At 52.3% G+C, this 21,445-nt stretch overlaps 1 protein-coding gene across 1 annotated transcript in view; it reads left to right on the forward strand.

The window, feature by feature from the left end:
* LOC121454472 (anoctamin-1-like) overlaps positions 1 to 21,421 on the forward strand; it is a gene marked incomplete at its 3' end in the record, with an annotated part of 102,992 nt that extends 81,571 nt beyond the window's left edge. The window contains exons 7-13 of the mRNA XM_041661839.1: positions 3,589 to 3,640; positions 5,528 to 5,593; positions 6,096 to 6,151; positions 10,483 to 10,524; positions 16,330 to 16,394; positions 17,628 to 17,762; positions 21,280 to 21,421. Coding sequence (XP_041517773.1) covers positions 3,589 to 3,640; positions 5,528 to 5,593; positions 6,096 to 6,151; positions 10,483 to 10,524; positions 16,330 to 16,394; positions 17,628 to 17,762; positions 21,280 to 21,421 — 558 coding nt within the window. The remainder of the gene's footprint in view (positions 1 to 3,588; positions 3,641 to 5,527; positions 5,594 to 6,095; positions 6,152 to 10,482; positions 10,525 to 16,329; positions 16,395 to 17,627; positions 17,763 to 21,279) is intronic.
* Positions 21,422 to 21,445: the final 24 nt, after the last annotated feature.

Genomic DNA, 21,445 nt, shown 5'->3' on the forward strand with positions numbered 1-21,445 from the left:
CCGGCACCCTGCAGGAAGGTGGCACAGGTCCTGTTGGTGAAGGAGGCTCAGACCCAGGACAGGCAGGTGTTCCCCTCTGCTGCCTCTTCCCTTACCTGTACCTGTAAGGAAGGCTCTCAAACTGTGCCAGAACAAGACTGATTCTGGTTTGTCCCCCCAGGGGCAGGGTAGCACCCCATCAGCAGTCCCGTGGCGCAGTGTGCTCTTGTTATCATTGGTGCTTTTAATTTTTTGCGTGTTTATTAACTTACTTTTTGAGGGTGGTGAGTACATGTACCATGGTGTATGTGGTAGAGGCCAGGGGACAACCCTAGGGAACTGATCCTCTCCTTCTGGGGATTGAACTCAGACAGTCAAACTTGGCAGCAAGAACCTTTACCTGCTGAACCATTTGGCCTTCCTACTATTGATTAAGTTTGACGATTCAATTTCATGATAATAAGCAACAAAAAACTTGGGCAAAGACATAGCCTCTGGTTAAACTGGTACTGGTGTGTTTGAGGGGCAACCATATCCCCCCCTTGGTCTTTGTTTCTTGCGAGAACCCCTACAGTGTGACCCACAGAGTCTCTCCCACATCACTGTAACAGTTATGTGCCCATGCTTCGGTGTGTGTGTGCCTTGATTTGCACGTTTCCCAGGGTGTCCGATGCCTCTGGAAGAACTTTTGCAAGCATACTTTAGCTGTGGGGAGGTGCCTGACGTGGGAGGGGCTGTGAACAATTCTGACATCTCTTCCTGGTGATTAGCTGTGGGACTGTTTGGTCTGAGATTCCCCTGGGTGTATGCTGCTATTTACATTGAGCCAGAGAGGGCACTAGGGACAGCAGAGGTGGAGAGCCATGACTCTCTTTGCTGCTGGAGGAAGGAAGGAGAGACACTACCTCCCAGAGACTCTGAGGCCAGTGTGTAGACCACCTCTGTGTTCCAAAGGGATTTGCTGATTCGCAGACCTGCATGGCTGGTCAGGTCTCATCTCATGGTTTAGGCCAAGGTGTGACAACCTCTTCCTCCTCACTGGCCACTTCTCTCCTGGCACTGGGGTGGCACATGTACAAGCTATTTGGAGTCAAAGACCAGCAGCTTTAGAGAGACAAGAGCTTCTTGTGCTTGCTGCGATTTTAAACAGTGGTAGAGGTGGATGTGTGGTCACCTGGTGGAGGTGGGTGGATGTGGGGTCACCTGGTGGAGGTGGATGGATGTGTGGTCACCTGGTGGAGGTGGATGGATATGGGGTCACATGGTGGAGGTAGATGGATGTGTGGTTGAAGGCGTAAGCCCGGCTAGCTCAGTCGGTAGAGCATGAGACTCTTAATCTCAGGGTCGTGGGTTCGGGCCCCACGTTGGGCGCCAAAATGAAGGCGTAAGTCACAAACAATGCCACACCAATTCGGGGTTATGATTATTAGGGTGGTATTTATTTAAAGGGGAAAAAACTTACAGATCACTGTCCCAGGCAACAGCCCTCTTCGCAACCAGGAAAGGAGTCTAGTCGCAGGCGGAGCAGGAAGTGAAGAGAGAGAGAGAAGAGGGAAGTGGCCGCTTTTTTAAAGGGAGAGAAACCACGCCCCAGTGGGCTGGTACCTCAGCGGTGATAGGCTGGAGGAGTGGGAGGACCTCCCGCAACATGTGGTCACATGGTGGAGGTGGATGAATATGGGGTCACATGGTGGAGGTGGGTGGATGTGGGGGCACATGGTGGAGGTGGATGGATGTGGGGTCACATGGTGGAGATGGATGGATATGAGGTCACATGGTGGAGGTGGATGTGGGGTCACATGGTGGAAGTGGATGGATGTGGGGTCACATAGTGGAAGTGGATAGATATGGGGTCACATGGTGGAGGTGGATGTGGGGTCACACGGTGGAGGTGGATGGATGTGGGGTCACATGGTGGAAGTGGATGTATGTGGGGTCACATGGTGGTGGAGGTGGATGGATGTGGGGTCACATGGTGGAAGTGGATGGATGTGGGGTCAAGGGTGGTGGAGGTGGATGGATGTGGGGTCACATGGTGAAGGTGGATGGATGTGGGGTCATATGGTGGTGAAGGTGGATGGATATGGGGTTATGGGTGGTGGAGGTGGATGGATGTGGGGTCACCAGAGTACAGATGGATGGATGTGGGGTCACATGGTGGTGAAGGTGGATGGATGTGGGGTCACATGGTGGAGGTGGATGGATATGGGGTTATGGGTGGTGGAGGTGGATGGGTGTGGGGTCACCAGAGTACAGATGGATGGATGTGGGGTCATGAGTGGTGGAGGTGGATGGATGTCGAATCGTGGCTGTCATGACTGTGTGAGCGGAGAGCAGGAGGTGGTTGTGGAATAAGCAGAAAGCCATGACAGGTTAACCAGTTCGACATACAGAGTGACAGAGGGGGTCCTGGAGAGCAATTGAGTAGGGATTTATTAAGTACCTACAGTGTGCTCTCTCCTGGAGGGAGGGAGGAAGTATTGAGAACATCAATCGCAGGGCGGATGGTGAATGACAGACAGTACAGGATAGGACAGAGCTATGTCACAGGCCTTCTAATGTGATCCTGGGACATCTTAGAACTGTGGGGGTGAGTGCTTTTACCAGAGGCTGCAAGAGGGAACTCAAAGCAAGAGGCTAGGGCTGCTGACAGAGGAGCCGAAGATGTAATGGCAGAGCTAGATGGTGCAGGCCTAGAGGCCAGTGGAGGATCACTGGTCTTGCCTGCGTGAACACAGTACAGGGTTTGAGGAGTAATCAGCATGCTCAGAAATCCTCACCTGTGGATCATGGACAGAGCTACACCTGTGCCTCAGCTGGTAGACTGCCTAGATGACAGGAGGCTCTGGGTTCGATCCCCAGCACCCCATAAACCAAACATGTGGTGCACACCTACAGTGCCAGCCCTTAGGAGAGGAAAGCAGGAAGAGCAGAAGTTTTAAGTTGTCCTTGACAATAAATATGTTTGAGGTCAGCCCTGGCTACGTGAAATAAAATGAAACTAATTAGATCATGGTCATTTATTCTAAGCTCATTTTTCACAGAGTTAAATTGAGGCACGGGGGTGGTGGTGCAATTTGCACATGCTCTCCTAACGCAGCCCCAGTCAAACAAGACTCGTCAGCCAGGGCTCCTGAGAACACCAAGCAAAGTATCTCATTAGTCAGTCAGCTATGAAGAGGGATGGGGTCCCTCCATGGGGGCTTGTGTGCCCAGTGTGGTTGGGGCCTTGAGATCCACGGCCACACCTGGCCCCCCTCTGGGCATCTAACCCACACAGAACTGCATGCCAGCTCTCTGCTCCTGCTCTTGCCTCCACAAAGGGGCAGTGAGCTGCTGCAGGGCACCAAGATGGCTATTATATCTCCCATGCCACCCCCGTCCCCTTAGTTCCTAGGAATGTGCCCACTGCACATGACTAACACCTTGTTAGTCCTGCTCCAGGACGTGAAGAAAGAGGGTTCTCTGTGACCCCTATTTCACTTACCTCTGGAAGTTACTTGCTAGAGTCCCAAACCCAGGACCCTCCTGGTGCCCCGTGACTGTGGCCTTTGACTGGCAGAGCAGCAGAGTAACCACTCCCCCTTTCTGTCCCTCCCTCTGTGCTAGGTCTATGAAATTCTGAAGAGAACAACCTGCACCAAGGCCAAGTATAGCATGGGTAAGGACACTCTGTGGATTTGAGGTCAGCGGCTGCTTCTGAGTGGCCTTCTTGCCTCTGAGCCCTCTTAGGGGGGTGGGTGTCTGGCTTGGGGCTTCCTCAAAGAGATTTGATTTAAGCCTATGTTGGTTCAGAACAGAGGCCTGGGAAACTGGCAGAAAAGCCGTGCCAGGGTCCTGTTCCCTGTGGATTTATAGCCAGGCGCTTTACACCCAGAGGTGCTGTGCCCTTGGCTGAAGGTTCTTGTTGGTATAAGGCCAGCTTCCCGCAGAGAGACCCTAAACCATGAAAAAGAAACAGACAAATGGTTCCAAATTCCTCTTTGATTATAAGTTCAACAAAAAAGAATGACAGGGGTGTCCTTTGGGGACCACAGCCCAGTTCAAGGCTGCTGGAAATAGCAGCCCGAGGAGAACAGTGGCCAAGCTGTTGTGTGACCCGACTGAGATAGGCCAGGCTGCGGGGAGGGTTCTTCCAGGACTCAGGGACAGCATGTAGCCTGACTAGTGTGACCCACAGGTGGCCACAGGGACACTCTGAGATGTCCAACTCTATATCTTGATTCATTGGAGTTAAGGACCCAGCCAGAAACCCAGGAGCCCTGTCCCCATTGGCCTGGTCCTTGCACCCTGGGTGAATGGAGGAGGAAGCAAACTCGGGGGTTGTTCAAGTTACCACTGTAAGAGCACAGCTGGGACGAAGCCTCTAGAAGTAGAAAGAGTACGTGACTCCAGTCCAGGTACCATCAGGTCCCGTTCATAGAATTAAATGTGGCTTCCATGAAGGTCTGTAGAGCAGGCTGGACTGGAGCTAACCCCTATTCTAGCTTGATCCTGAGGCAGAGGGGCTGGGTTGGTTCCCAGGCCTTTTTTTTCCTCAAACTTCTCTAGTTCCCTTGCCTCTGTGTAGAAGAGAGAGATCAGGGTGCCTTTGTAACCCCACTTCATAGTGGCACCTGGCCTGGGAGCTCTACTGACCAACGAAGTCACTTAGTGACCCTCTATCGACTAGTGATGGGCTCTTGACCGCCCCTCTCCGTCCCAGGGGCTGCCCTCAGGTACTTGGGTTCTAGGGTAAGGAAACAGAGAAGCTAGCATGCAGTTACACAGATGGGGCTGGGAACGCTAGAGTGATTGGGAGCCATGGTCAGGGAAGGCCTCTCAGATGAGGACAGAGAAGACTTAGGAAAGAGGGTTGGCAAGCCTGCCACACAAACCCAAGCAAGGCCCTGTGGCAGCTCCACTCTGGGTGCATGCTAGGAAGGGTGAGGAGGCCACAGGCCAGGATCCAGCTCCACATACATTTTCCATGTGAGGCGAACTTTCTGCTTCTGAGCGTGGCTTCAGTCACGCACTCTGGCTGCCTCTGGCTGTGATTCCTAAGTGTTCCTCGGTGCACCTGACTGTTCCAGGTCACTATCCAAGGAGATGGTTCTTGAGCCACGTTGCATAGAATCAGCTTACAGGCTGTTGAGAAAAGTTGGCCCACATGGGGTCACTTAGAAAGCCACTCTGCCCTGCAGGGGGTTCTGGGGCAACAGTTGAAAGTCTGGGGGGGACGAGGATCTAAGACATTGTTCCCAAGGATGTCAAAACCAGAGCAGTTTTCCAAGATCTCCTCCATCCCTGGGTTCTCTCTCCTCCCCACCTTCACTAGCAGGGTCTGGAGACAGGCACAGCATCCCTGCAGCAGACAGGCGTAAATGTGACTGTTTTTATTTCTCCTATGCCGGTGTGGGCTCTGGGCCCAGCCAGCAAAGCCCCAGCCATCCTCCTTCGGCCCTGAGCACTTGACCGTGAACCCTTTGCCTCTACCAGCTTTCTTCCCCAAATGTAGCTTTGACCCTTCCAGGCCCTTCTGTGTAACTAATAGCCAATGTGTAAACAGGGCAAGGAGAGGGAAGAAGGAAGGACTCTGCCCTTCTAAGTAAACGGCGGAAGTGTGGGAAATACGGTAAGAGCGGGGCCTCCTCTTCCGCTTCTCCCATCAACTTACAAGCTAATTCCAAATTGTATGTGTGTTTCCTGACACCATCAATTTCCCATCCGTCCATCTTCTCATGATCAGCTTCTCTGACCGCTCGGAGGCCATCTTTCCATCTGCAGACTCTCCCTCAGGCCGGTGGGGGTAACTGGCGAATCCGAGGTTTGGGGGTGACTGAACTGCTCCTGCCTCCTTCCTCAGGGACAGAACTTCCTCTTGGGGTGTGCTCTGCGTCTTCCTAACCCTACCAATCAAGCATGTTGAAATCATCTCTAGTGGATAGCTAACTCGCCCTGCTGCGTTCTACCCCGGGGAAGAACCCCAAGATGGTGACTGGGCTCTAGGTAGCCTGGTGCGTTTGGCTTTGAGCAGCATCCTCCCTGTGAACCGGAGCACCCTGTGATGGCTCTGACTTCCAGATGTGGGCAGCAGGCCTGCTGGTCCTTAACTTCTCTCTACCTCTGTTTTTAAGGCATCACCAGCCTTCTGGCCAACGGCGTATACTCAGCCGCGTACCCTCTGCACGACGTAAGTAACCTTCACACATACTTAATTCTGCATCGTTTGATTCCCCACCCACCCCCAGTCTTCAAGGGCCATGCCTCTTGGGAGCTTCAGTTATCCTGCGGTCACAGCTTCCTGCTTGGCCTTCTCTGTCCCCCTCAGTGGGAGCTGGAAAAGTCACACACAGGGCTGTCTTGGCAGACAGAACAATCCCATGAAAACGGGGAAGACTGTGGGAGAGGCCAGGCTGGCTTCCTCCATACCTCGCAGCCAGCTGATCCACAGGGTGTTTGCCCTGGCTCCAGCTCTGCCACCCTGGGCTCTGGCATTCACCAGGGCTCTGTGTACAGCAAATGACCAGCTTCCTGGGTTGAGTGTCCAAATCCAGCTGGCCTCTCTTTGACAAATTTCACTTTTGCTGTGGCCAGGGGTGAAGAGATAGGGTGAGATAGTCTCCTTATTTTCTTCATGGAAACCGGGATTATGCTGTGGGGCCTGAGGAATGTGTGAGCCCCAGCAGAGGCTCCCTGGAACTCGCCAAATGTAGAGTGTAGCTGGACCAGGAGCCCAGAGCAGAAAGGAAGGAAGACAGGCCTGGGGGTTGGCAGACCGGGATCTCATGCTTCTGCTCTTGCTTCCACTGGCCTTGAGCAGCTTGGTAGGACTAATGTCTATAACAGCAGGACAGATGTGGGTATCAGAGCAAGTCCAGCAAGAAATCACTTTTAGGAGGAGACAGGATTGCTGAAATAGCACAGGGCAATAGGCCATGTGGGGGACTTTGCGGGAGAGGCCAAGCTAGGCTCATCTGTCCCCTCATCTTACCTTCCCAACCCTAACTGGGGCCCTCACCACTCTGTAGAGCTAGGGATTTGGGGTCAATTGTGCCTTTGTATGTGCTCCTCTTCTGTTTGCCTGCGGCGATGTTTTTCTCTGCCTCTTCTCTCCAGTCCCCTTGATGCCTTCCTCCCTTCGCTGGCCTTCCAAGGCCCCTTATCCCACAGGGAGAGGGCTGCCAGGCCACAGTGTGCATGCATACGTGTGTGTGTGTGTGTGTGTGTGTGTGTGTGTGTGGTGTTAGCTGTTAGTGGGACTTGGGTTCTCTGGCCTCCTCCTCAAGGGATATGTTGCTTTGTAAATATTTCCAGGGTAGTGCCCTGATCCTTCAGGCCCTGACAGTACTTCTGGTCCCTCCCATGAAGTCTCTGCTCCACTCTTGAGCCCCCACCTCTTCAGGATACCACTGGGCTCCAGGATACAGCCATGCCCAGCCTAGCACTGCCCTGCCTTCACTGGTATAGCTGGAGCCCAGAAGTTAAAGTGTTTCTAGGCCCTGGTCGGCTTTGAGCTGGCCCTTTACATCTTAAAGGGAAAGGATTGGAAAACTTTTCGCAGAACCTACTACACTCCAACCACTGCATACACTGGAAATTTTATCTCATTTAACCCAGTGAAAATACAGATTCAGAGAGGTTTAGAAGCTTTCCAAAAGTCACAGATCCCTGCGAGGAACTGTGAATAAAGACCACTTGTGATTGGCACCCTGTTGCATGTCCCTAGTGGTGCCACCACGTGTTTCCCTTTCCTGAAGGTCAAATGCTCTTTCTTTGCCAAGCAGAGCTGTCATCGTTCCTTATGCAGCAGCTCTATGAAAGCCACACTTTCCATGTTAAAGATGGGGAAACAGAGGCTTGTGGGACTCAGGCAGCTTGCTCAGGAATGCACAGCCTAGAAGCAGAGCCTAGAACCTCTGGACATTAAGGAAATTTCCATCTATAAACTTAGCAAACAACCAAACAGCACACATTCCATTAAGTATCAAGCTCACACTGAAACAACTAGGGAAGTCAGGAGTGATGTCACACAGCTGCCATCTCATAACTCAGGAGGCTGAAGCAGGAGGATGGTGAGTTTGAGGCTAACCTGAGCTGCCTAGTAGGACCTTGTAGCAAAATACTAAATAAGCATGCTTTTAATACCAGCACTTGGGAGGCAGAGGCAGGCGGATCTCTGTGAGTTCAAGGCCAGCCTGGTTTGCAGAGCTAGTTCTACGACAGCCAAGGCTACACAAAGAAACCCTATCTCCAAAACCAAACATGAAAGCAAAATACAAAACTAATTCTAAGAAAAATAACTTGCTCTGAAGTGAGCCAGGTCTACCTTGTGCCCTTAAACAGAGGGCACAGATGGAGGTTAAGTGAGACTGGACCAGAGAGGGATTGGTGACTATGCTTACTCTACAGTGCTTGGTGCTTGCCTGTATATTCTGCATCCATCTCCTGTCCTCCACTCATGCCCCTGTCTTCATTCCTAGCCGGGGGCATCCTCATCCTCTCCCCATCCCTATGGACTGTTTTTTCTTTCACCTAATATCTCTAGGTGGATGTTGGGCACTGCAACCAGCTGGGTAGCCATGGTGGCTGTGGGCACTGTGGCCAGTAGAGTAGCCATGGTGGACATGGGCACTCTGACCAGCTGGGTAGCCATGGTGGCTGTGGGCACTGTGGCCAGTAGAGTAGCCATGGTGGACATGGGCACTCTGACCAGCTAGGTAGCCATGGTGGCTGTGGGCACTGTGGCCAGTAGGGTAGCCATGGTGGACATGGGCACTCTGACCTGCTGAGTAGCCATGGTAGCTGTGGGCACTATGACCAGCTGGGTAGCCATGGTAGCTGTGGGTACTGTGACCAGCTGGGTAGCCATGGTGGCTGTGGGCACTGTGACCAGCTGGGTAGCCATGGTGGCTGTGGGCACTGTGACCAGCTGAGTAGCCATGGTGGCTGTGGGCACTGTAACCAGCTGGGTACCATGGTGGCTGTGGGCACTGTAACCAGCTGGGTACCATGGTGGCTGTGGAGCACTGCTGCCAGCTGGGTAACCATGGTGGCTGTGGGCACTGTGACCAGCTGAGTAGCCATGGTGGCTGTGGGCACTGTAACCAGCTGGGTACCATGGTGGCTGTGGGCACTGTAACCAGCTGGGTACCATGGTGGCTGTGGGGCACTGCTGCCAGCTGGGTAGCCATGGTGGATATGGGCACTGCCGCCAGCTGGGTAGCCATGATGGATATGGGCACCGCGGTCAGCTGAGTAGCTAGCATTAGTCCTCTGAGCTAAGAGTCACCTATTCAGAGTGAGACCCTGGGGAGGTCTCCAGTAATCAGAGGTGTCACCTGCACAGAAAGGCTGGTGACATTTATATTGGCTGCTTGTGGCTTCTCAGCTTCCTTCCGGGTTGGCTTCTGCCTGCCTTCGAGTCAGCACAAGCAAGCCTCCGGTATGAATGAATCCATACTGGCACCATGAGACCCATTCATGAAAACACCGAAAGGATCTGAGCCTGGGTGGGAGGGGATCCCTGGAGTCCAGAAGGAAGCAGTGGGCCGCTTGCTTGAGGACATGGCCAGATCTTCCCCACCTGGCAGAGGTGGCAGGCACTGCAAACATTGCCGACCAATGGAGGGGAGAAGGTGGCTCTAGACAGGCTCTTAAGGGGCCATGATGTATCTTGCTAATGACCAGCAAAAGCGGGTGGTTGACCCAGGTCAGCTACATATGGTGTGGATTGCTGGGGAGAGCGACTCTCTTGCTGTTCCCGCTTAGTGGTTTTGGGGCTCACTTTCAGCTTTTGGATCCTCTCTTCCTTTGACTTTAGCAATCTGGTTGTGAGTTCCAGGTCTGACTAAACACTTCGCTGTGTGTCCTCAGGAAGGTCAGGCTGCATATTTGAGTCTCTGGGCATGTTGGGCTCAGGGATCTGGATATTCAGAAATTGTGTGATTTACTGTGGTACACCTGACAGTGGAAGCCTAGACAAGACTCTGGGGACATCTCAGAATATGCCATATGTTCTTGTTCAGCAGGCTTTTCCCTCAAAGGCCTCTTTCTTTAACCCTGCCAACTTCAAAGAAATGCTACGGTCTCCTCTGGGATCCCACTCTGTGTTGATGGGAGACAAATCTTGGGGAGTCTGGTGTCAGAGGCAAAGTGGCCAGCAGGACTCACAATCCTGACCATGGGAGTTGGGGCTCACACAGCCCTCACCGTGGGAGTTGGGGCTCACACAGCCCTGACCATGGGAAGCGGGGCTCACACAACACTGACCATGGGAAAAGGGGCTCAAACAGCCTTCACCATGGGAGTTGGGGCTCACACAGCCCTGACCATGGGAAGCAGGGCTCACACAACCCTGACCATGGGAAGCGGGGCTCACATAACCCTGACCATAGGAAGAGGGACTCACACAGCCCTGACTGGGAATTGGGGCTCACACAGCCCTGACAGTGGGAGGAGGGGTAACTGGCAAGCCTCATACCTTGTGGCCCAGTCAGAACTTACTTCTGCTTCCATTCACAGGGAGACTATGAGGGTGACAACGTTGAGTTCAACGACAGGAAAGTAAGTCTGCAACAGCTGAGTGGGAGGCGGGGCTGGGAGGGATGAATGGCCTGAGGGGCTCTCTGTTTCCTTTCCGCAGTCCCTTTACCCTGCCCTTGACAGGCAGCTGACCATGCAAAGGAAAAATACCTCTTCGGAGCCCGCCTCTTCCTCTCTACCCTCCTCTCCTACACTGATTTCCAGGGAACCCCTATCTTACGGGGTCACCCTGTACCTTGTCCCTGGCTCCTTGTTGAAGGCACCTGGCCTCATTCCACCGACACCAGGATCTGTAAACATGGACTCAGCAGTGGCCAGTTGCCCAGAGAGCCACAGTCCCCACAGCATCCTGGGGAACTGGTTTCATGGTGTTCAAACCTAGCTGTCCTGGAATTCTTTCGAACAGGGAAGTTACCAAGCCGGAGGTCAGTGGAGTGCCCTCTGGGAAACACTACATGCCATTCACTGCTGGCCTTCCTCATTTCTCCAGCAGCCCAGAATCCTCACTCTGCCCAGGGGATCCCCATGAAGCTGCTCCTGAGTGAGCGTTTCCCTCCCCAGATGCCTGCTCTCCACTCAGGAATGCCCCTGTCCCTTGACAGCCTTCCACACTGCATTCATACAAGCCTGTCTGTTAGCCCAACAAACCCAGGCTCCTTCCTAGAGAGGGGCGTCCCTGTCCCTCTGCAAGTGGCGTGCATGCGTGCGTCCTTGTGAACTTCACAATAGAGGCTTTGTCCCCAAACCTCAGGCCTGGGGGACCTCTGGGTGGTATGTTCTTCCCTCTCAGACTCCTCCAGCCCCAGGCTTGTTTTCAAATGGTTAGTACTTGATGTAACTTGCCTGCCCGGGAATCTAGCTGAAGATTCTATCTGATTTAGCATAAAAATGACATATTTGGTTATTTTTAGTGTCCCATCTGGCATTCATCTGAGACCCCATGACCCGATGAACTCCCTATCCAATCCTGCTGGAGAAGCATGGTCCACTCCGTGTCCTAGCCAACTCTGGGTCTCCCTCACCCCTTGTGTCTCAGGCTCTTGACTGAGGTCTTTCTTCCATGGACAGCAGCAACCCCATTTTGCTCCCCCATCCCTAGCCCCCTGCTTGCCCCAGAACACAACCTACTAGTTGTCATGCTGGTCATAGTAATTTGGATGACAGTCACACCATGTCAGGAATAGCTGTTACTTATTCAGATAACTTCCTGGCTCTGCTAAGTGTCAGGTTCAGCAACATGGTTCCAGGTTGTTCAGGCCCAACTATTTAACTCTCCTGGGAACACCCCACACTCCACTGAATTAAATGTCCCAGCAAAGTATACAAGGCCTGGCCCATTGAAAAACCAGAGAATAATGATGCTCAAGTGGGTGGGTGGATATAAGGAGGGATGGGTGGGTGGGTGGGTGGGTGGGTGGATGGGTACATGGATGAATGAGTAATTAGTTATATGGAAAGATAGATGCATGGATAGATGAATAAATGGATGGGTATATATAAGGATAGTTGAAAGAGTGGATGGATGGATGGATGGATGGATGGATGGATGGATGGATGATCTGGTAAGTAGATGGATATAAGGATGGCTAGATTGATGAGTAGGTAGATGGATAGATAGGTGAGTGAATGGATAGATGAGTGGATAGGTGGATGGATGGATGGATGGATGGATGATTGGTGGATGGATGGGTAGATGGACAAGTGGGCAGATGTATCAGTGAGTAGATATGATGGATGGAAGGAAGAAGGGAAGGCCAGGTAAGCATTTTGGTCCTATCGCAGAACCTCTATTCCCCCATGATGGCTCCATTCAAAGTGACTTGGTTTGAAATTTTTCCCTTTTCTGTAACAAAAACGGTGGCTTCTTCCTTGCAATTCCTGCCCTATCCATGGATAAATAGACAGGTGATGGGTGGGTGGCTGGATGGCTGTAAAGATGGGCTGGTAGATGAATGGATGAATAGGAACCCTGGGAGCCTGACGCCAGGAACCTGACAGGAGCAGAGAAACAAGTACAGCAAGGACATCTTCCTGGGCTGAGCAGTGTGGCAGTGAGGTTTCTGCCAGAGGGAGCTGTGAGCAGATCTCAGCACAGACTGGCTGCCGGCAACCTCCACCACAGCCGCAGGTAGCTGATCTTCCCCAAGACAGACCCTAACCAAAGTCAGGACACACCTGAGCCGGGGCATTGCTACAGCCAGCTGTTGGATCCTGCCGAGGCCAGAAAGGGTCCCACAGAGAAGGGGGCAGCCAGACCTCTAAGGAGGAGATTCTGGCGTTGTGGGAGATGTGCGGATGTGGCTGGAAGGAGTCTGCCCCACCACTGTCCTGGACTGAGCCCTGTCTGCTGCAGGTCACAGCCCTCCCACCCTGAGCCCTCCTCCTCCTAGGCTGGCAGAGACTGAAGTGGCAGGAGGCTTCCCCTAAGGGCTTTAGTGAATCTCCCTGTGAGCCATTTACCTGACAGCAAGGGTGAAGGAGGTTACCTCGGAGCAGGAAGAGTTCACAGTGCGGTGCTGAAGTAGAAAACAGTGTTGTCTCCCAACCTGTCAGGATGATGATGAGCCTGCAGAGGCCACACGGGCCAGCCAGAACCCAAGACATGCTTGAATCCTTCTGAGGTGGTTTTAAACAAATTCTTTCCAAGAAGCTTGCACATCTTCACCCTTGTCTTTCTTTCCCTCCCTCCTACCCCTGTCCTGCTCCCTCCTCAACTGTATCTCCCTGCTTTCTCTCCTCCCTCTCCCTCTTTCTGCCTCTCACCCCTCCATGCTCCCCCCTCTTCCTCTTCCCCTCAACTGTATCTCCCTGCCTCTCCCACCCCAAATCTCACCCTTTTCTTTCCCTGGTCTCTCACCTTCTCCTCTGGTGAACACCCCCCCCACACACACACACAGCCGTGTGTAGTCACAGATGAGCTAGAGGTTCACTACAGGGGTGCAGTGTAGATTCCTCAAGGTTGACTGGTGGCCTGCTCTGCTCTCTGGAGGGAGCTGTAGCCTTCTCCCTGTTTCCATAACCTGTGCAGATCACAGTGACACACATGAGCCATCAGGCTCCCACAGTGACCCAGGAGAAAAGAGCACCCCTTAGCCTTTGGTGCAAAGGAAGGTCTGCCTGGGGATTCCCCAAATCTACCCTGGTTTGGCAGTGCTGACACTTCCTCTCAGGTTCCTACTGGGAAGCCTCACTGAGAGTGTGGTGGTTTTCATCCTGTGTGAGCCCCATCTAGGACTTTAGGGGCCAGAGAAAGCCATGCTGGTAGGGAACTGGCAGGCACATCCCAGCCTCACAGAAGGGCTCCCTGCTCCTCACAGGTGCCTCAGTCTCTCACTTGCTTTCTTCCCTACTCCCTGGAGGGATGTGGACTGGCTGTGGGTGAAACACACAGTTCTTAATTCTCAGAGCTGGAGAAGGGTTGGACTAGCAGCTTCATTGGTAGAGTGCTTGCCCAGTTCCACAAGACCCTGGGTTCACTCCCAAGTACTGCATAAACAGGTCATGGTGGCTACAATCCTAATTAGTACTTAGGAGGAGTTGACATCAGGAACGTCAGGAGTTCAAAGTCATCCTCAGCTACACAACAAAGTCATAGATACTGCAATACACAAGAATATCTTAAAAGATAGAAAGACAGATAGATGATAGATAGATAGATAGATAGATAGATAGATAGATAGAAGGGCCCCCTCTCCCCTTGAGGCTGATACATGTGTGGGTCATGCTGCCTACCTGTCTTTCATCTCCAAAGAGTCACATGAACCAGTCATCCCCATCTGGACCTTTTGAACTGGGAGAGAGCATCTCAGGAGCCTGGGAATCTCAACCACTGATGGGGAGGCTAAACAGACAGGGCACTAAGGTCTGCAAGAAAATGGCCTGCTGTGTTCCTTGCCTGCAGACAGCAACCATCCTGCCCCATCTAAAAGATCCTTGATGTCTGAGATCAGGACCCCAATTCTGCAACCTCCTAAAACCCTGATTTCCTCCCAAAAGGTCCCAGCTCCTAGTAGTCATATGAGACTCAGCTGTACATATTCAGGGAATCCATTTGTCCAGTCCATATGAATGGCTGCACATCTGGGAACAGAGACCCACCTCATCCCAATTTTTGAATCTGAATGTTAAAGGGCTGGGGAAATAGCTGAGTTGGTGAAGAACTTGTCTTATAAGCACAAGGACCTGAATTCTATTCTTGGAACCTGTTGAAAAATATGTCAATGCAGCAACTTGCAAAGGGAAACAGGGGGGTGTCTGGGGTGCTGCGGACAGCCAGCCGTGATCTCTAGGCTAACAAGAGTTCAAAGGAGGTGGATGGCCTTCCTACAGATGACATCCAAGCTGTCCCCATGTGTCCACATGCACATATATGTACACACATTTGTACACGGGCACACACGATGGCATTTAAATAAATGTAGTTGAATGTTACAGAACGAAGACACACACAGCAAGCAACAGAGTATGAGGCAGGGACCCATGGGAATCCACAGAGCCATCCCTACCCAGTCTCCCTCCTGTTACTATTCTGATGCCAACAGAGTAATTTGACTGGGTATCAGACAGTCCTGTCCCACAAAAGATTGACAGAGGGCTCTTAGGAAGAATGTGGGGACAGAGCCCAGGATAGGCATGGATGGTGTGTGCCAAGGAGGTTCTCTGGGTCCCCTTACCATCCGATCTGTACACAGGCGTAATGACAATACACAGACAGCTGTTCTGGGGTTTGGGCCACTCTGTTCTTTCCACACACTTGGAGTCTTTTTTAATCTGTGGTTCCAACACCATCCATACTTTCTAGATGTATGTTTGTTGAGGTCATTCCTGGGATAGATCCACTGCTCTGGCCTTGTTCAAGGTGATCATGAGGATGTGGTCAGGAGTCCCACAGTGACCTTCTCAAGCCCCACCGGTAGGGTTACCTTAGGCAAGCACCTCTTGGCTGGCAGGTAAGGCTGGCAGCTCTTTTGTGTGAGTATAGCAGGGCAGAAGGATGTTGTGCAAGAGTCTTGTCTCTGCCTACCAGCTGAGGTCAGTGTAGTACATCAGCCTCATTGTAGAACCCAAAGCAAGATGCTCAGAAACCCTTGGCTGTGTCAGCTTCTGGGATTGGGAGAAGAGGTCATGGATGCTTTAGCGGGCTCCTTCATCCCCTGCTATAACCTTAGACTTTACACTTGGGAGGGAGTTTGGCCTGAGAAGAGGGGCGGGACAGCCATCCTCCCTTTCCATAGGCAGCTGTTTGGGGGGTTTAGGCCTCTCTCTCCTGCCATGAAAGACCCTGCACCTAGAGAGTATGACACCGGAGCTTGGTGTGAATGCAAGTTAGTAATGTGGGTCCTGGGGATCAAATTCAGGTTGCCGTGGCAAGCACCTTTACGGGCTGAGCTATGTGGCTGGCCCTGGTCTCTTGACAGGTGTTTATCAAAAGCCTAATCTCAGGGGATGAACCTCGTGTTTTCTGTATGCCAGATTTTTTTTTTCAATTTTGATGTTCATGTCTCTCTGCTTGAACGCTGGTGGTTTAGATAATAAACAATCTGGTGTCTGACCTAAGTGACCTCTTGATGTCAGATGTTATAGATGAATTCCCAATTCAGTCATAAGAAGCTGAGATTCCATAACCTTCTGGAAGCATCTTTCCTACCCCTGGTTGAACCCAGAATGTCAGTTCCTTCCCTGGCATTCTCTAAGCATTTGTTGAATGAATGAATGAATGAATGAATGAATGATGGAGAGGCTAACTGAAACTCTGAAGCTCTCCCAGGGAGCAGCGTTAATGTGTGACCTTTCATCAACTCCTTCTCCATTCTTTCCTCTCTCCAGCTCCTATATGAGGAATGGGCAAGCTATGGGGTCTTCTACAAATATCAGCCCATTGACCTGGTCAGGTGAGTCAGGGCACCTGTCCTCTTAGGCAGTGGCTGTGTGAAGTGAGACTCAAGGCCATGTCCCGGATGGTAAAGTCTCTGCTCATGTCAACTGCTCCAGATATTCAGCCACATGGGAACCAGTTTGTACTTGAAGGCTGTATGGGCCGTTGGGTCTCCAGGAGTCAAGACAGCTCCAACAGGGTTTGTGACACTGCCTAGCCATGTCTATTGGAGGACCAGCATTTGGCCATTCCCACTGTGTGCCCTTGAGTTCTCCTCAGCTTGGCCAGCAGGATAGCTGCTGAGATCACCTGCTTTGGGGTGTGGAAGGGAAGAAGTCTCTGCCTCAAGGTGTGAGAATTTGTAATCAGGTTTGAGAGAACCTGCAGGACAGCCTGCGAGGCTGGCAGGAGGGGCAGCTAGTTGGGCTTCAAATCCTGTGGCGGCTTGGTAGATGTGAATGGTGACAATATTGGGAGGGGCAGCAGACTCTCAGCGGGGAGTGGTTAATTTACTTGATACCTCTGACAAAGTTTTATTTGTTGCTTATACTGATTGGGGCTTGGGATGGAACCCACAGCCATGGGGACACACCTGGATCACCAGTTAAGGCTTCACAAATGGAAGTGCACCCTTAGTCAGGGCGCAGAGGAGAGGCAGCATCAAACCTGGTGACACAGACGTGTAATCCCAACACTTGGAAGACTGAGGCAGGAAGATCAGGATTTTAAGGCCAGCCTGTATAGTGAGGTCAAAGGTAGCCTGAGCCAAAGAGAAAAATCCAGTCTCCAAGATCCAGCCCAGCTGGTAGAGTGCTTGCCTGTAGCCCTAGGTTCAATTCTCAGCACAGAGTAAGCTAGGCATGGCAGTGCACACCTGTAAGCCCAGTAATTGGAAGAAGAAAAGAGGAGAATCACAAGTTCAAGGTCATTCTCAACTATATATTGAGCTTGAGTTCAGCCTGGGATATATGAGAAAGAAAGAGAGAGAAAGTATGAATATTTTTAGGGTTACAGTTTAGTGGTAGTACATTTGCAGGTAGGTAGGAGCATATACAAAGACTAAAGAGCACCCCAAACCTGATGAGGTGTCCTGGAGCCTCACTGTCCGACTCTCAGGCAGAAGAATCAGTGGTCCAATTGGAGTTGTTCATTGTCGGGAGGGGGGCAGGGTGTGATGTGTTTCGTGGTCTAGGGTGTGATGTGTTCCGTGGTCTAGGGCGTGAGTGCATCCCTTTGTTTCTCGGCGTAGGAAATACTTTGGCGAGAAGGTTGGCCTGTACTTTGCCTGGCTTGGCGCCTACACCCAGATGCTCATCCCTGCCTCAATCGTGGGTGTCATTGTCTTCCTCTATGGATGTGCCACTGTGGACGAAAACATCCCCAGGTAGGCACCAACCCTGCGTTTTGTGGGAGACACGATGATGAGGGGCACCCATGTTCTGAGACTACCCAGAGGATCTGAGCTCTCACCCCCATGACCAGCTGCAGGACCTTCTTGGCACTGCCTCTGCGTGGAGCTGTGCATTGGAGCATTGTTGCTGGTTCTGATCAGTAGAGAACCCCGTGTCTGTCGTCTGGGGAGGAGGTGGGGTTTTGTCAGACCAGAAAGACCATATCTGGCCAATTTTGCCTCTGTGGTGTTTTATTGTAATTATGTGTATATGAGTGTATTGTATGTGTGTTTTATTGTGTGTATGAGTGTATTGTATGTGTGTGCACCATGTGTGCTCAGTACCCTTGGTGGCTGGGAGAGAGCAGAAGATCGTCCTGGAGCTGGAATTAAAGATGGCTGTGAGCTGCCACATGGGTGCTGGGACTCTAACCCAGGACCTCTGGAAGATCAGCCAGAACTCTTAACCACTGAGCTATCTCTCCAACCCCTTCCATAATGTTTTAATATGTGAATAAGGCATCTGCTATTCCTTTCACCTGAATACCCTCCCCAGTTCCCTCAGTCTCAAATTGGAGAAAGCTTGTCCCTGTGTCCGCATGGACAATACCAGGCTTGATAATGCCAGGATAATGCAATGCATACTGGGGTTTGCTGATGGGGCAGACGAAAATGGCTGAGACTTGGAGGTGGCAAGGCTGGTTGTCAGCTGCCAGAGCTCAAAGCTTGTGAGGGTCAGGTAGTGGAATAGGGGTGTTCCCATGATGTCCCTGAATAGAAGGGGCCCTGCCAGCTAGGGTGTGGACTCCCCAAGAGAGGGCGCCAGGTTTTTTTACTCTGGCAGCTCCGTCTTCCTAATTTATATGGTCAGAAAAGCGGTGACCAGCGGCATGGACGAAGCCAATACCCAGGCCTATCCAATCCTGGCTTCTGCCCCAGTTGATCTTGCATGGCAGCCAGAGGCATGGAGTCCCCCTTGGAGTCCATCAGACAAGGCTGAGGTCTCAGGGAGGTGGTGGCCAGTGACATCACCCTGTGCACCCTGCCCCACCTATCCTCTCTGAGTACTGGACCTTCAGACTGTATTTCTTGATTTTGGCTGAGCTTAAGGCCCCCAGAAAAAGGGCTTTTGTCTGGCTGCTGGCATTTGTATTGGACGCTGAGGCTGGTGTGGGGGTGGGGGGGCACAACTCAGACAAACTGTAAGACTCGCAGGCAGCAGGCAGGCAGGCGGGCCGAACTGTGCCTTGGCACCGCCTGGTGCCGGTCTTGGGCCAAACAGACAGCATGACCCTGAGGTGCATATTACACAGCAGGAATGGCCTTCTACCCACCAGCTCCTAAGGAGAGGGAGCTCAGACCAGACCAGTAACAACTGGAGTCGTGCCTGCTCATCTGTCTCAGTGAGAGGAGAGAGATGGACCCTGAAGGACCAAGCCCTGGGCATCTGGTGACATTGCGCTCATTTAAGGCCCCAAGAAGATGGCCTTGAAAGGGCCATCCACATGCTGGTCCATTTTGCTGCACCTTCCCAGCCTCCCGACAGCATTGTACCCCTTAGACTCAGCTTGTCTTGGTAGACTGGGAAACCAAGGCAACTGGACTCAGCACCCTTCCCAAGCCTGCATGGTCACACACACCAGAGCTGAGACTTCAGAGCCTCAGGCCCCAAGGCACATGGTTCCTCTTTCCCGGTGCCCGCCTCTCTCCCACGTTTGTGTGTACATCACATCTGCCCAGATACTCCACAATCACTGTCTTGGTTGCGGTTAGCCTGTTCGCATCTTTGCATCTGTGGTGAGTGGCCAACACCCCTGATGCACAAGAAGAGAATGGAGCTGGTGCCCTCTGCCTTGGGCACAGAAGAGGGTCCCTGAGAGCCAGCGCAAGTGTGTGTGTGTGTGTGTGTGTGTGTGTGTGTGGTGTGTGTGTGTGTGTGTGCATCCTCTGAAACTTAGGAAGCCACCAGCAGCAGAGGAGGAGCTTCGTCACTAGTCTGTGTGGTGTTCCCTGACCTGAGGGGCTAGCACACTGCAGATCACACCTTCATTAATGGGAGCAGGGGCCTGAAGAAGAAAAGTACATTCCTTAGGGCCACGCAGAAAGGTGAGACTTGAACCCCAATCTCTGAATGAGAGCCCTGTATACACACACACACACACACACACACACACACACGTTCATGTGGATCCAGAAATCTGAAGAAGAAGAAAAGAAAGCTAAACTCCTCACTTCAGCTTTCTCCTGGATGGCCATCTGATCCTGGGAATGAGTTCTCCAGCCCGTGCATCTATTTATAGATCAGAGTCAGGTCCAAGTTCAAAGGAAGGAGAGAGTCAGGGCAGGCTGTAGCTAGAGGGCAGTATGCCCGCTCCCCTCCTAATTTACCAGAAATGTTGAGCCTGAAGCTAGAGGTCTTGACCATGGTCACAGAGCTCAGAACAGTGTAGAACAGCCTAGAAGCCTGACCTTAGCAGGGGGGTGTGTGACCCTAGGAGCCATTCTAAGCACAGGGCTTTGTTTAGAGAATGGGGTTCAAGTTCTACCTTGCTGCGTGGCCCTAGGAATTTACTTTCTTCTCTAGGCTCCTGCTCTCAGTCACAAAGGTGGAATTGCAGTGTGTTAGCCCCCAGGCCAGGGAACACCACACAGGCTAGTGATGAGGCCCCTCCTCTGCTGCTGGTGGCTTCTAAGTTTGTTCCAGCATATGTAGGGGAGGGCCTGGGTCCTCATCTCCTGAAGCATTGCTTCAGAACCTAGCCAAGCTTGTGCACCCACTCCATTGACCAGGACCTACCATCCTGAAGCCTCCTGTCTCTTGAGTGAGCCCCTCGGGGTGCCTGGAGACCTGGCTGCTTAGGGACATACTCCTTTGAGTCCTGGTCACCCTTTCTTCATCTTAGTAGCTGTCCAGTTTGCCCTGTAAGGGTCATGGCCTGATGCCCAGTGCTACCAGGGAGTCACCCAGCATGGGTCTGGCCACAGTGAGGGCCTCCTGGCTGCAGTTCACTCCCTTCCTCCCTTGGGCTTCCAGGGCCTGACCACAGAAGTAACTGGCCTCCATGCGTAGCACAGCTTTGACAGGACCTGGGGACAGTAGGAAGGCTGTCTGGGGATCCTGGCCGTAGAGGTGTCAGGGGTGTTGACCTCAGGTATCACTGTCCAAGGTTCACCCCAGAGGGAACACGCTGGTGATTCTTTCTGCCCCAAGAAGGATATGGGCATAAGTGGGTGTTTTAGAACTGTCTATGTCAGGGATCTGTTCAAGGTGAAGATCCAGGGCCCTACCCCCAAACCACGGGAGCTTATGTCGGACAACATCAGGGTCTTAAGTGGAGCCTGGGGCCCTGAAACTCATGGTTAGGTATGGGTCACATGCCTGTGAGGCTTGTGGCAGGGAGAGGGGACAGAGTGGCTGCAGCTAGCCAACATGCCTGGACTGTGACTGCCAGGGCCACCCTCCATGGCCCCTGGGAAGTAGACTGAACTTGAGGCCACCTCTATCTTGCAGCATGGAGATGTGTGACCAGAGACACAATATCACCATGTGTCCCCTGTGTGACAAGACCTGCAGCTACTGGAAGATGAGTTCAGCCTGTGCCACGGCCCGTGCCAGTCACCTCTTTGACAACCCTGCCACTGTCTTCTTCTCTGTGTTTTGCAACTCTCTCAACAAC

This window comes from Microtus oregoni, unplaced genomic scaffold, assembly GCF_018167655.1.
Source record: "Microtus oregoni isolate MIOR12 unplaced genomic scaffold, Mior012 000012F_ref0000307, whole genome shotgun sequence".
In the NCBI taxonomy this organism is placed as follows: domain Eukaryota; kingdom Metazoa; phylum Chordata; class Mammalia; order Rodentia; family Cricetidae; genus Microtus; species Microtus oregoni.